The sequence below is a fragment of the Tachysurus fulvidraco genome, chromosome 1, assembly GCF_022655615.1.
Source record: "Tachysurus fulvidraco isolate hzauxx_2018 chromosome 1, HZAU_PFXX_2.0, whole genome shotgun sequence".
Classification (NCBI taxonomy): Eukaryota; Metazoa; Chordata; class Actinopteri; order Siluriformes; family Bagridae; genus Tachysurus; species Tachysurus fulvidraco.
The window spans coordinates 21,722,801-21,737,628 of NC_062518.1; the positions used below are offsets into that span (position 1 = coordinate 21,722,801).

The window sequence follows — 14,828 nt, forward strand, 5'->3', positions numbered from 1 at the left end:
TCGCACACAGACAGACAATTTAGAGACGTTAATCAGCCTACAGTGCATGTCTTTAGACTGGAGAGGAAACCAGAGTTCCCAGAGGGAATCCCTCAATCCCAGGGGGAAAAATGCAAACTCTGCATTCTCTAACTGCTCTTTCATAGTAATGTTAATAACTACTTTTATATTAATCATACATGAAATATACAATCATTCATATATCCAATTATTCAACCATGCGGCAGTTGAGCAATGCATAAAATTGGATAGATATACATCATGAGCTTGAGTTAACGTTTACAGCAAACATCAGTATTTGTCACAATTTCATCAGAGAACAATCAGGTCCGGGTCTAAGATAAGATACGATTAGATCAGATAAGGTGTGTGTCTCAAACAGTCCCAAGTCATTTTAAAAATTCAAGCTTTAATACTTTGAAGTAAGCTTAAAAACTTTAATAAATAAGTAACCACTTGAGAGCTACAACAACAATAACAAGCCACTTAATAAATTATTACTAAAAAAGATGGTTATGAGTTTGCCCCCCTTGTTTAATATGAGAGGGAACACAATGAGCAACGATAATCCCTGCTTTTTTGTCCCTGGACATTGTTGGATTTTTTTTTAAAGGTATTGAACATTGTGATTGATCCAGATCAATGTTTGTGATTGAGAAAGAGACAGAACTTTAAATGTCTCACTCCCTGATCAATGCCCTGACTACTGAAATAGGGAGCTGAGTCTCACCCAAGGTAAACTACCTTTATCATGACAGAGTATCTTATGCCAGCTTGCTCTATCTATCTATCTATCTATCTATCTATCTATCTATCTATCTATCTATCTATCTATCTATCTATCTATCTATCTATCTATCTATCTATCTATCTATCTAGACAGACAGACAGACAGACAGACAAATATAAACATATGCTAGTAATTAAATAAAAATAGAAATATTATTTAAGACTCTATAAACAAATGCAATTTGGCAAATAATATCAATTAAAATAATAAATTGAAATACTTTTTTAAAAAATGTCACAAAAACCTACTGACTTAAGCAGCATTTAGTTTTAGAGAACAGAACAAAAAAAACTTTATTTAACTATTATTGCTTTCAATTTTACTCTGTGAGCTGATGAAGTATATAGTAACTCAAATAAACACTCTTTACGAACATGGTGAGCAGAAAAGCATCTCAAAACATTAAACTTCTTGTGGGGGTGAGCTACAACAGAAGAAAACCGCTCTGGGTTCCACCCCGGCCAGCCAAGAACAAGAACCTGGCACTTGATGTGACAACAGTACAACTGGCTGATTGGATAATTACACATACATGAACATATACCTAATAATGTATCCGGTCAATTTATATTACATTTATATGCCCAGTTTAAACTCGCTGCACATCTTTATTGTATAACTGTTTATTTTCTAATTATTATTTAAGATCTCAAGCTAATAAATAATGCTTTAGATTTCAGACATTGAAATCAAATTCAGATACTGTAGGTTGACTTCTTTCTTAAAACGCATCCAGTTTAAGAGTTTAAAAGCATTAGTATAGCTTGACTTCTTGTCAAATAAAGCTGGAAAATGGCAGCCCCAAAGTATACAGAGTAACGGCAGTACTGCAATATTACAGATTAATGTCTTTCTTAAGCTTTTCTGCAAGCAAAGACAGCATTATTAAGAGTAGTGCGCAAAAGGAAAGGTCATTCTTTAATGTGCAACCAAATACAAATGACATATGCATGAATGCACATCGAAGACAAGAACAGTGCAGCGTAATAGTTGCAGTTGCAAAAAGGACAGCAATCCAAATTTCTTTGTACACAGTCATATATTCAATAGAAAATGAAGTTAGAGATGAAATGCGTCTAAGCACTTTTTTTTTTTTGGTCTTTGGAAACACTGTTACAGCGGACTACAGACTACAATGCTATTCAAGCACTCGTGCGGTAAAAGAAAACCTCTAGACATGCAATTAGAGGAAAGGACAGTATCAAACTGACAGCAAGGCCAACATTCAAGCCGGTAACAATTTCTGTATTACTCCTTCTTCATTTTAATTTTCTGTTATTTAAAGATCCCTTTCCCTCACATCGTTAGATCACTATGTCCACCTGCTCCATTTCCTAGCACTGCATTGGTACAGGGCGAGTCTGTTTGGCACAATGCAGTGCACCATTACTCCTGACAGGTCACTATGATACAGTTAGAAAGGATGACAGATAGGTTACACTCCTCTATATGGAAAAAGCAGTGGTAGAGTGAGGCAGGACTACACTGTTATTCACACACAGGGAGACGGACGGGGCAGCTTAAAGAGAAGCATCCGCTTGCATCCTCTCTTCTATCCAGACGCGGTGATGTAAAGCTGGTTCTGCAGGATGTAGTCAATCACCGGCTGAGTCAGGTAGTCCACCACGTGGCCGTCTCCATGCTGGAGGGCCAGTCTGCAGGAAAGAGGTGAATGTTACACTGTGGATACACGAGTATAGATACACTCTAAACATGAGTTTAGAGAGGCAATTTACATGAATGAGTTCTGGTGGTAAAATCTATCAATTAGTGTCTTAACAAATAAATGCATTATATCATAAGATCCTATTGAGGTTCATTCCATATTCCTTCTGAATACAAAACTGCTGATTGTTTGTTATGGATGCATCCGACGAAATCTAGGGGACGTTTCCTTCTCTGTAAACATCTGACATGACTAGAATTGATAGGCTATTTGAATCTACAGTCTGGGCAAGAAAGAAATCAGCCCCAGCCTCACTGTTGTGCTTGATACCAGGAAATTCAAACACACCTTATCCTATATGGCTGAAAGTATCTGAACACCTGATTATCACATTAAGTTGTGGTTCTTACTCAACCTGCTGCCAAAAAGTTGGAAGTGCAGACATGACTGAATGTCTTTGTAGCATTATAAGTTCCCTTCACTGACTCGGTTTACCACAGCTGGTGTAAAGGAACTCAAGGTTCCTGACCTTAATCCCACTCAAGATTTTTGGGATGGAACAGAGACCTTCACCCAACATCAGTGCCTGATCTCACTAATGCCCTTGTGGCTGAAAGGGCAAATCCTCATAGTCACAAAATACAAAATCTATTGGAAAGCAATCCCAAAAGTGTGGAGGTTATTAAAACCGCAAAGTAGAACTACTGGAATATCCGGAATAGGATGTTCATCAAGCATGTACAGTATGGGTGTAATGGTCAGGTGCTTATAAATATTTGGCCATAAGGTATGTATTGATGTATTTTTATGTTTGACAGACAGATTTCTTATATTATGTTTCAAAGATTACTCCACAGAAAAGAGCCAGTGTTTTTCAAGGTTGCCAATAATTCTCAGGTTTGCGGTTTACGTCATTGATTCCCTGAGAAACTGCTGAAATCAGCTCCCACAGACTTATAATAGCACAATGACTGCAGTTCCCATCATCAGCATCAACTTGTTTTGTAATCATTGGTAAAGTGCTTTGGGATATATATATAAGAGTAATCAAACACCCATGATGAAATGCATGTTTTTCCTCACCTGCTTTTAGTTGAACTAACAACTGACATAGGATGGTTCATATCGTCCTTCACCACAATGATATTGCCCTGTCATGGGGAAGAAGGAGAACGATTTTCCATCAGTTTGCTTCAGCACTGTGTTAAGGAAAATCAATGACAGTCAGGCCATCCTTAAAAATATTCTTGTTTGCCGTAACCCGACCGACCCTGTCAATTTAAGATCGACTCAAATTATTATAATTTTTTTGCTTTAAGTCTGACCGACTTTCCGGTTGTAAATTTGCATTAAGACTGACCAATTTTTTTTTACTCTTCAGGAAACAAAATCTTCGCGGTCACCATTCAAAGTCATACGGATTCGGGCGCCATAATACATCTAGAAAATCCATTAAAACAGCTCGACACCGCTTTAACTTGGCACGAAGTTCTGGAAAAACTGTGTCCAGTATCAAAATAAGGTTTGCAGTGATGCACCCGAAGGCACGGGTTGAAGACCCAGTCAGTGACGTCACGATATGCTAATTTGTTTCAAGTCATACCTACGTAATCTCCATCACCAAAATTGTACTTTTTTTTTTTTACACTGAAAAAATAGACCTACCTACTGAACCTTTTTTTTTTTTTTACTATTACTGCAAACCAAAATATTTTTAAGGATGGCCTTAGGAGAATATAATGCTAAAAAACATTCCAAATGATTGAAGATCTTATGGTAGTTCAGGTAGCTTTGTAGCACTTTACCGTGTGCTTACGAAGCACAGAGGAAGGATTCATTATCCTTTCTGTGTCAGTTCCATCCCGAGGCACCACCACGATCCCGAAGTCACCTACAATCACCTCCATCTGCAAAATCACAGAGTACAAAATGATTTACAAACAGCAAATTCATCTACCTCACTAGCTTTTAATACGGTGTCTTGCACAAGTATTCACTGATTAGCTGAAGAAGGTGCTACTGAAGGTGCTACTGAAATGTTTAGAAGACAAAATTCTAGAAAATGAAAAAATCTAAGCTTTGGTTAAAAAAAAAACAATTCCATGCATATCTAATCCAGGAAGCCACCCAGGTCAGTAACCAGGTACGGTGGGCAATAGTGTGAATTCAACCAAGTGGCCAAGGGTGATGCTGAAGGTGCTGGAGACATCCACAGCTCATATGGGGAAAACATATCATGAAGCTTGCCTTTTTGAAAGAAAACCATGAAGTATGCCACAGGAAATCCCATTTGGAGTTTGTCAAACGGCATGTTGGAGAAGTTCTCTGGTCATAGGAGACCAAAAACTCTTGGCACACAGTGCGAAATTTGATGGACATCTATCAATGCTCATTCCCACAACAAAGCATGGTGGTTGTAACATCAGCACGGATTGGGATTAATCAATTTTGTCAAAAGCAATGAGCAGGGAATTCTAGGATCCAGATGTGTAAAGCTGATAAAGACATATTCCAGAAGACTTACAGCTGTAATTTAGCCAACAATAGAATTTTTTTTTTTTTTTTTACCAATTATTGACCCATATTAACCATTTTAATTCCAATTTGTAACACTACCACAAGAGGAAAACCTCAAGAAGGCAGAGTTATGTGCAAGACACAGTATTTCAGTCCCGAAAGGAACAATGAAGTTCAAAGCAGACTTTTAGTCTGATGTAAAATAAATAAATAAATACTTTAACCACTTTTAGATGGACTTTTAGACTCTTTGGGACTTATATGATACTCACATCACTCTCGTTCCAAAGCCCAGGAATGCAGAAGGACTCCAGTAGATCACTTCCACACAGGAGCAGGATACGCAATTCTATACAACACAGCACAATAAAGTGACATTGTGGTATACACAATACAGTTACTCTTACTCACTGAGTAGTACTGTAAATTCCAAGCATCTAGCTGTTAAAGAAATTGATGTTGCACAAGATACATCCTGGATAGATTGCCAGTCTATCACAGGGCACAATCACACATACTCACTCACACTACAGACAATTTAGAGATACCAATCAGCCTACAATGCCAGTCGTTGTACTGGGGCAGGAAACCAGAGTACCTAGAGAAGACCTAAGGCATGGGGAGTACATGCAAACTCCACACACAAATATGGCAGAAGTGGGAATCAAGCCCACAACCCTAGTGGTGTGAGGCAAATACCCCGATTCGACTAATTTTTTAAAACAAAGAAATAACAAGCATTAGAAAAAAGGTTCGTTGGGCTTCTATATGAAACCCTAGGGTTCTTAGCTCCAAAGAAAGGGTTTCAAAAGGGTTCTCTGTTGGTACTTTAGAACTTGTTCGGGGCTAATTAATGGACCATAAGGTTCTATAAAAAAAAAACAAATAAACCGTTGTGCTCACGTACTGTACAACACAAGTGTATGGACACATTTTGACATGAAAGTTCAATGTAACTTTCATTCATAAAGCCCAACTTCAAGTTATTAACTATCATGACATGAAGTAAATAATTTACAATATTAATCGTTAAACCAAAGGAGTGATGCACATTAAAGCCAAACACTATGAAAGATGAAAATCTGCTCAATGACTAAAGCCCTATTCGGACGGGATTAGTTCTACGTGGGGACGTGGAGTAATGCAATTTTACCTCAGGATGTCTGTAATATTAATTGGCCAATTCGCACAGGACAAGACATCTCAGTAAAACTAGCAGAAGTGGGAGGGGTAACTCGCTTTACACACCACAGTAACCTCCTTGTCGTCATGTGTGTATGACGTTGCTTCCTGTTATCACGTACGCAAACAGACAACTTTGCGCCTCCATGCTTGAAAAACGCGACAAAAACAGGAAATGACGGAATTTTACCGTACATATTTACAGCGGGTCTATTCGGACGGGATTAGTATTACCTGAGGTAATTTTTCCGGACCTTTTTACAGAAGGTAAAAGTCGCCGAAATCTTTACTGACATTGTCCGTAATGATTACCGAGATGGCACATTCGGACGGGACTAAAATCACAGAGAAGCTCTGGTAATAATTACTTTACCCCCACGTCCCCACGTAAAACTAGTCCCGTCCGGATACTGCTTAAGGCTAAATGGCTACGTATCTCTCCATCATTATTGTGTCATCCCGTCAGTGACTCACTACAGTGTCAAAACACAAGACAAGAAGCATCAAATACTCACCGATTTCTTCGTAACGCATTGTGGACCCGAGGTTTGCGTTTTCATCTGCTCAAATGAAACAGAATTATGGAAATTCCCCATCCGTTACATAGTCATTTAAAATGTACGCAGTTTTTCCAATATTCTTGTAGGTAATGGAGAATACTTATGGAGTGTATACATCAGTTAGCAAAGGAAACATTTTTATCGTATCTTAAGATCAGATCATATAATACACACCAACAAACGTGAAGCGCTCCACATGCGGGCGAACACAGCAGATTTTGCCCAAACTCTCACTCATCTTTCCCCACAGCTTAACTGGATGAGAAGAGAGAGAGAGAGAGAGAGAGAGAGAGAGAGAGAGAGAGAGAGAGAGAGAGAGAGAGAGAGAGAGAAAAAACAAAACCATCAACAACCAAATTCCAAATAGAAAAGCAATCACATTTCACTGGGAGAAAATGAAATCCAGAGTTTTGAAACCTACAGTGTGACTCTTCAGATTAGGAAGAGCCAGGATTAGATGTTAACTCTGGCTAAAGTATGTGTACTGCTTTGAAAAATGGACCATGAAACAAATAAGTTACTTCATTTATGTTCGTTCCTCTGTTCCTTTGAGGACTTTGTTTTATACAGTACGTGTTAACTAAATAAACGGCACATATAGCAAACCTACAAATAAAATTTAGGATATGGATAAGGATATTAGTCCAAATATAATCCGAAATATTATACTTGCAAGTACGGTATACGTACTGTATGAAAGCAAATACAGAGACACTTACCAGCTGTGGGTTTGTTCGAGGAGTTATTGTTCTGGTAGATTGGAGAAGTGGTGTTCTGGGGCTGGCCAATCACAGGAGTTGTAGAGGGTGTGTTCACATTAGATAGAATGCATCCTGTTACTCTCTGCAGGGATATGGATTAAACGCATCAATATTGAACGCGTGAAATTTATTCTATTCGGGCAATCTTATCTTTTACGTATTACATATACTGTATGACGCAGACCTTCATAAGATCTCGGTGGTGTTCCAGTACACTGCAGGTAGTTTGCCAGGTGTCCTGATAACATTCCCAAGGGTCGACCCTGTTCAAAGGAAAAGGTGATGGTGTAAAAAATCTACAGTTACATATTAAAATACAATGAAATTTACTACAGATGACGTTCTGACTCATTGACAAATACCTGATCCAGTCAGATGACTGCACTGCCAGCTGACACATGGTGAGCCGGTGTCTGCTTGAAATAAGACCCTAAAAGAAACCACAAGGAGGAAAGCATTGATATGGTATACTCACAAGCAGAATAGATGCATTTAGCTCAGAGTTTATTCTGAAATAATGTAACAATATTCAGACCTTAGTTGTAGCTACAGAATAAAGTGCCCTCTAGGGTTAGGGTTAGGGTTAGGGTTCATCTCTAATGGATCGAGGAATCAAATATTTTAGAAATAAACCACGGGTCTCTGGCTCACCACAATACCAGAGTCCAAACCCAAACACAGGATAAAAGCAAACTAGGGGTTTGATTAAGAAACACAGGAGAACACCATGAAAAACTAAACAAGAATAAATACAGAAATCGTAAGGTATAGCTAATCACAGAACCATGAGTGTGTTTATATGTATATATAGGGGAAGTAATCAGTGGAACATGAGAAACAGGTGTGCAAAGATGTGGAACACCCGTGGAAACACATACATATGTTGTATCACATCATCTGTATTGTCTTGTATAGTCTGTATTGTCTTGTCTTGTATAGTATAGTGTTATTTATGTCTGTACGTCTGAGAGTCACAAACAGCTGGAACCAAATTCCTTGTGTGTGTCGACATCAACACACTTGGCCAATAAATCTGATTCTGATTCTGATTCTAATAACAAAAGCACATGGCACAAAAACACAATAATGACGTAGAAGAAGCACTGACAGTTCGCCCACTAGTGGTCTGACAGGGAACTGTCCAAACAGTCCATGATTGATGATATGTATACGAATATTGTAATTTCTTCTTCAGGATCTCTTTCTGTCTATATTTTTATCCATGATCCATGATTTTGTTTTTCAGCCAAATGCTTGTGTTTAAAGTCAATCAAATCCTCAGAGGTGTGAGCAACACATATTTGTCTAATCTGAATGATAGATGAAAAATGGTAACACCCTGAAACAGTGACTTACAAATAACACCGCATCTGATTCATGGATTGGTGAACATGATGAGTCAGCATTTTAAGTGCTGTCAGGATCCAAAGAAAAAAAAGTAAACATTCACTAAAATAAAAAAAATGACCGTGAAGCTGAATTGGAGCTGCTGAGGATGCTGATTGTTTAAAGCTCTCAAGTCTGTTATAAGACCTCAAGATATTTATTGTTTTTTTTGTTTTTTTCAGTTTAGAAATGAACTCAAACACCGAACAAAAGACCACCAAAATGCCTCTTGTGTTATCTCTTGTAATAAATGCATCTATTATTGTAATAATGATCCACTTCGGAGCCTTCAATTCACATAAAAAAAAGTTGACACTCAACCCCATTACTTTCAGTATTTTAGTTGCCTTCTATTTGCTAATAAGTACTCTAATTAATTATTTACTCTGCTTATTACTTATTTATGATCTTGATATTGATTTTGTTTACTATTTTTTTGTTTTAGATGGTTAAAAAGACATGTTCGGACACTCGAACCCTGACGAATAAGGGCGAATGAATCCAAACCATCGATTTTACTCATTAATGCATAGAGGGAGGGTGTAAAAAGGTTTATTTTTAAAGCTCTGAGCTAGTAGAATCTAGGACAAGCTTTTCATTAATTCCACATGAGACCCAAAAGATCTCAGAATGAGATCCAGAACTGTGAATAATCATTTTGCAACCGAGTGCATACAGTATATGTTTGCTTAAAATGATCTTCAGTCTTTATTTTCCAGCTGCTACTTACCGGTTTGCCATAGGAGTCGTGTACAGGTGAAATGATCCCGCCGATCACTATGAAGCGTCCTGTCTTGTGCAGGAACTCTCTGGCTTTTTCTGCAAATCGGATAACAAGATTGTCATGACAGTGTTTACACTTACCTTGCTTTTACTAAGTTAGTCCGAGTGAAGTGGCTTTATTTATATTGAGCTGTTTAACCAGTTAGTCTTGGAGATATTTTCTGTGGTGGTAAACTTATCGAGACTGCAGACTCCTTCCTGAAAGTTTCACCATATGATCAATGATAGATTTTACATTGAAAAGAAAATCCATATATTTTAAGATGTAGATTATTGACACATCCATGTGAATGGGCTGTTACCATAGAAACAATAATATATTCGAACAAGCACATTAATATTTACTGGAGCCATATAATACTGCACATATATGCTAAATTTGCAATGTTTCAGAAAGAAAATGAATCCACAATATGCTCCAGATAGAACTGACCTCAGCTAACAATGTAAGCTGTGGTCATCTATAGCCACGGGAGCATGAAGACAGGGGCAGATCGTCAAGCTCAGAAACAATAGATGTAATATCTAGAACAAGGACAGGCCACCAAAATAACGACCCAGAAGCCTGAAATGCCCCAGGTCTGACTGCAAAGATATTCTGTTCCCCCATTTATCATTTTCAGCAGTAAATGAGAGTGGAGCAGCAGTGTACAACAAATAAAATGTCCTCTTGAGATATATTTGTGGAAAGATCAGGTAGCCTTTTAACTTTAATCATATTCTGTCCTTTTAAAATCATTTCTTTACCCTATGCTATGGTATTTTTTAAGCACCTGCAAAATAATTCCACTTCCACATGAGTTATACGGCCATTATATTATTCCGCCAAACATGCAATGTATTTAATAAACTGCTTTTGGCGACACTTTTACTTTTCACTAGCAAGAGAACAGACTCTAACAATGGAAATTTTAATCTGTTCCCATTTCTGGACACAGTGAAACCTTTAAAAAGGAGTTTAAAACACTCGCAGTGCATTCAGATGCACCACAAACACCAATGCCTAGTATATTGTTTCCAATTCCAACATCTGATACCATATGATATTCTGTGATCCTCGTAAACATAGTATCTGTTGCCATGCCAATGAACAGAGGACATGATTGATGTTGACACTCAAGATGAAATGATCAAGAGGAGTATCTTGTTACAGTCACAATATACTGAGAAAAGCTATATCTTTTTTTTCCTTTACTTCTTGCTCACCAGGTTCTAAAGTGCAAGTCACAGCATCATCTACCCTCTGACTTCATTTTAAAGAAAGAATTTGAAAGGCATAAGCTTATAATAAACATTAAATGCAGCACCAAGTAGTTAAGTCACTGGGTATTTGAACAGAAGGTCGAGTCCCAGCGCCATGAGCAAAGCCCTTAACTCTCTCTGCTCCAGGGGTTCTGTATCATGCTCTAACCCCAACTTCCAAAGCTGGGATTTGGAAAGAAAAGAACTTCACTGTGCTGTAATATACAGGTGATATGTGAAGTGGCTGTGGTAGTGGTTAAGGTATTGGTCTACCAAATAGAAGTTTGTGAGTTTGAATCCCAGTTTCGCTAATCTACCACTGCTGGGCCCCTGAGAAAAGACCTTAACCCAGGGTGTCTGCTAAATGCTGTGAATGTGCCAAACAGAGCTAAATAAAATGTCCCATAAAGCCCCTGATTATATGACATAATAATAATCCTCAACATGCTTCTCTATGAATTACCATCAAATAATTTGAGATTTAAGGTCTTAGATAAAGTTTTCCGGGATTTGGATTCTACATAGAAATTTTATACAGATTATTTTCCTTTCAAAATTAACTCAAACTTTGCAATTCAAAAAAATAATTTGAAGTAGAATCATATCCAGGTTGAACAGTCATAAATTCAATCTCAACCTTTTGGTCATTACTATATACATTCATTCAGGTTAACCACAGTATGGTGAGAGTTTTCCTTAATGAATGCAGAAGGAAGTCTCCTCAGCTTTAAATCTTGTTTCACTCCATTTTATTTTTATAGCATTTTCAAGAATGTACTCAAGATAGTTACAAAGCAGCTTTCTGCAAATCTTCTGGTTTGTAATTAGCATCTGTTAATTCCATTCAAATGATCTGCTTTGCAGTCTACGTACTGTAGGCCAAAGCTTCTAATCACGGCACTGTATCCGAGGAATGTTTACAGAAATCGAATTGTACAGTATCTTTGGATCCCTGGTGAACAAACCGGAGGTGATGGAAGCAAGGAGAAAAAAACAAACCCATGCATTTAAAGGGGAATTTTTTTTTTAATCTCATCAGTGGAAATCAATAAGCTAAGGCCTGTAGTTAGGATCTATTTCTGCCAGCTTATTTTATTTTCAGTGATGACTGGATATTATTTCTCTTTTGGGGACAAAGAGAGGCTTTTCAAAGGTTTGTAAACATTTTTGCATTTTCAGGTCAAATAATGTTCACAATAACTTAGACCCAAAAGGAACCCAAACCCATCCTCTTCTAGAAGTCCAGGCTTGTAATTAGGATTGCATTTAATTGATCTGATGTGTATTTTATGCTCTGCTCTGCATTTATTATAGATATCTGAATGTACAGATCCCTAATGAGCAAACCAGATGTGATGCTGGCAAGGAACCAGACTCTACTCTTCTATCTGATTTTATCTCACAAGAGCCCAGGCTTGTTATTAGGATCTGTTAATGGAAGCTTATTTCATTTCCAGTGACGACTGGATGCCACTTCTTTCTTCAGTGATGCTAAAGGTTTGTAAACATTTCAGACTAAAATACCCTTTGGTAAATATAATATAATATAATATAATATAATATAATATAATATAATATAATATAATTTATTTATATTTGATGTAAACTACATTTGAGGAAAAAATCATGAGTGGGATCAGACTCAAATGGATCCTAACGCATCCTTTTCTGAGTGATTTCATCTCATCAGAGGGAATTGATAAACTAAGTCTTGTATCTAGCCTCGACTTCTCGCTGGGTGACGGAGAGGCACTTTGGAAACATATCAGTCAGGCTTGGTTTACGGTTTGTTAAGGAAATTGTATGTAATCTTTGTTGGGGTTGCTTGATATTTTTTGAATAACCAAACCACTGTAACCCACTATAGAGGCATGTTTGCATCAGATTGTGTAAACCCAGTGTACAGTGCATCATGTATTGTTTAATTCTAGTTAAATCCTAGCTGTTTGTAATGAGGACAAAAAGCAGGAATTGAGAAAAAAAAGCATTTGGGTATTAGTGAACATGAGTTGCATAAATCATCTAGGCCTAGTTGCGCCACATGATCACGCTACGTGGACGTTGTTTGGAGTGTCAGTGGCCCTCGCCCATTTCAGCACCGCGATTTGGACAGCGGCCCTAAACCTAAATCACTAACCGCTACATCATGTGGCGTCCAGAATTAAAGAAATATACATACGTACATTTAAAAAACAACAACAACAACAACAACAACAAATAAGGGTGTGAAACAGAGAAACAGAGAAATTGCTTACCGAACATATGAATGTGTCCCTTTGTTATGGGGTTGAAGCTTCCGCAGGAAAGCAATATAACGTGAGTTTTGGCTGTTTCTGTCATGTTGATGGTCGTCCACTTTGTCCCCTTTTCATATACGTGCTTGATTTTGTAGGCCTTTTTGTTTAGATGTTCCAAGAAAAAAAAAGGCGAGGTTTGGTTCAGCTGCGGCAGAGACGCTCCACTCCTCCAGACGTAGAGCTGGAATCTGATTGGCTGCCTAACCTCTTGTCTTAAAGCAACACACGTGCTTTGTTTAAAAAAAAAAAAAAAAAAAAGATGTAAAGAGAACTAAAGAGGTTCCTTCTGGTTATATTTTGAAGCCTGTGGTTCTGAGCTTAGCCAGTAGGACCTTTTCCCAAAAAGTGGTTCTATGTAGGATCATTGGAGAGTAGTAAATATTTTATTTTTATTTATTTATTTATTTATTTATTTATTTATTTATTTATTTATAGTGGTGGGAGTTTTACTGTTCTCACAGGTATCCGGATGACGTCACGTGACGTCAAGTGCAGCCCCGCCCCCCAAATAAATGACACTCACCCCGAAAGTATTGGCACCCCAGCATCCATCATCGAGAATGTTGTTCCGACAAGTCAACATCAAAGTTTTTCACGACAAACTTTACAAATCTAGTCATTTTTTAAATTATTATTTGTAGCTTTTTTTCTGCAAAATAATCATATATTGAGCTTTTCCAGTATATCACAAGTATTACAAGGAAAATAAAAGATATACAACAACAACCATAACAATAATAAAAAAAATACAACAACACATTGGTTAAATTAAAGTAAAGGGAAATTACAATGCTGCACCAAGCATAGACTTTCTTTGGGGATATGAATGAGATGGTCAGCTCCACAGACCTTTGGACATTTTGTGCATCTGTGGTAGAAATTCCTTTGGAACTGGGATTGAATGGCTTTCAAATCTGTACACCAATCCACTACATGCAACGTGTTATCAGACCCTGAAAGCCAAAGTCTCATGCTGCTGACTGTACAATTGTCATCATATTTGTTAATTGTATTCAAAATAATCTAATTTTCGACTTGTATGTGGACATATGATCAAGTGTCCACAAACATTTGGCCATATAGTGTACCATTGTTGGGCTCATAGAACCCTATTGTTTTATGATTCTTGGGGAATTTCATTCAAATGGTTTATTTACACAGTGCTGTAGATAATGTCGGCAAAAATGCTACTGAATGAGCATTAAACTGCATGGTGACAGAAAATTAAAGTCATAAGAAAAACGGGTTCTTTGTCCACAAAGCAAAGAAGAACTGGTCTGGTACTGTTAAATCCCCAAGGAACAGGGGATGTACCCCATTTTCTAGTTGGAAACCTTGGATCCTGGCATTCATATTAATGCTAATTTGACATGTACCACTTACCGAAACATTGTTGCAGAGCAAATACACCAAGTATAGACCAGGTGGACTCTTTCAACTATTTCACTGCAAACATTATTCAGGAATGGTTCGAGGAACATGACAAAAAGTTCACGATGTTGACAGTTTCAAAATGGGATGTGAAGGACAAACAAGCCTAATCCATGGAGGTCCTACCTCACAACTTACAGGACTTAAAGGATCTGCTGCTAATATCTTTGTGCCATATACCACAGCACACCTTCGGAGCTTTTGAGGAGTCCA

General features: G+C 37.6%; 1 protein-coding gene across 1 annotated transcript; it reads right to left on the reverse strand.

The window, feature by feature from the left end:
- Positions 1-1,689: 1,689 nt before the first annotated feature.
- On the reverse strand, positions 1,690-13,415 carry nmnat2 (nicotinamide nucleotide adenylyltransferase 2). Its single transcript, XM_027156924.2, has 11 exons — positions 13,143-13,415; positions 9,593-9,681; positions 7,839-7,906; positions 7,661-7,739; positions 7,435-7,558; positions 6,890-6,970; positions 6,671-6,715; positions 5,246-5,322; positions 4,262-4,363; positions 3,540-3,607; positions 1,690-2,445 (listed from the first exon to the last, which is right to left on the reverse strand). The coding sequence occupies exons 1-11, from the start codon at positions 13,225-13,227 to the stop codon at positions 2,343-2,345; spliced, it is 921 nt and encodes a 306-aa protein (XP_027012725.1). The 5' UTR covers positions 13,228-13,415; the 3' UTR covers positions 1,690-2,342.
- Positions 13,416-14,828: the final 1,413 nt, after the last annotated feature.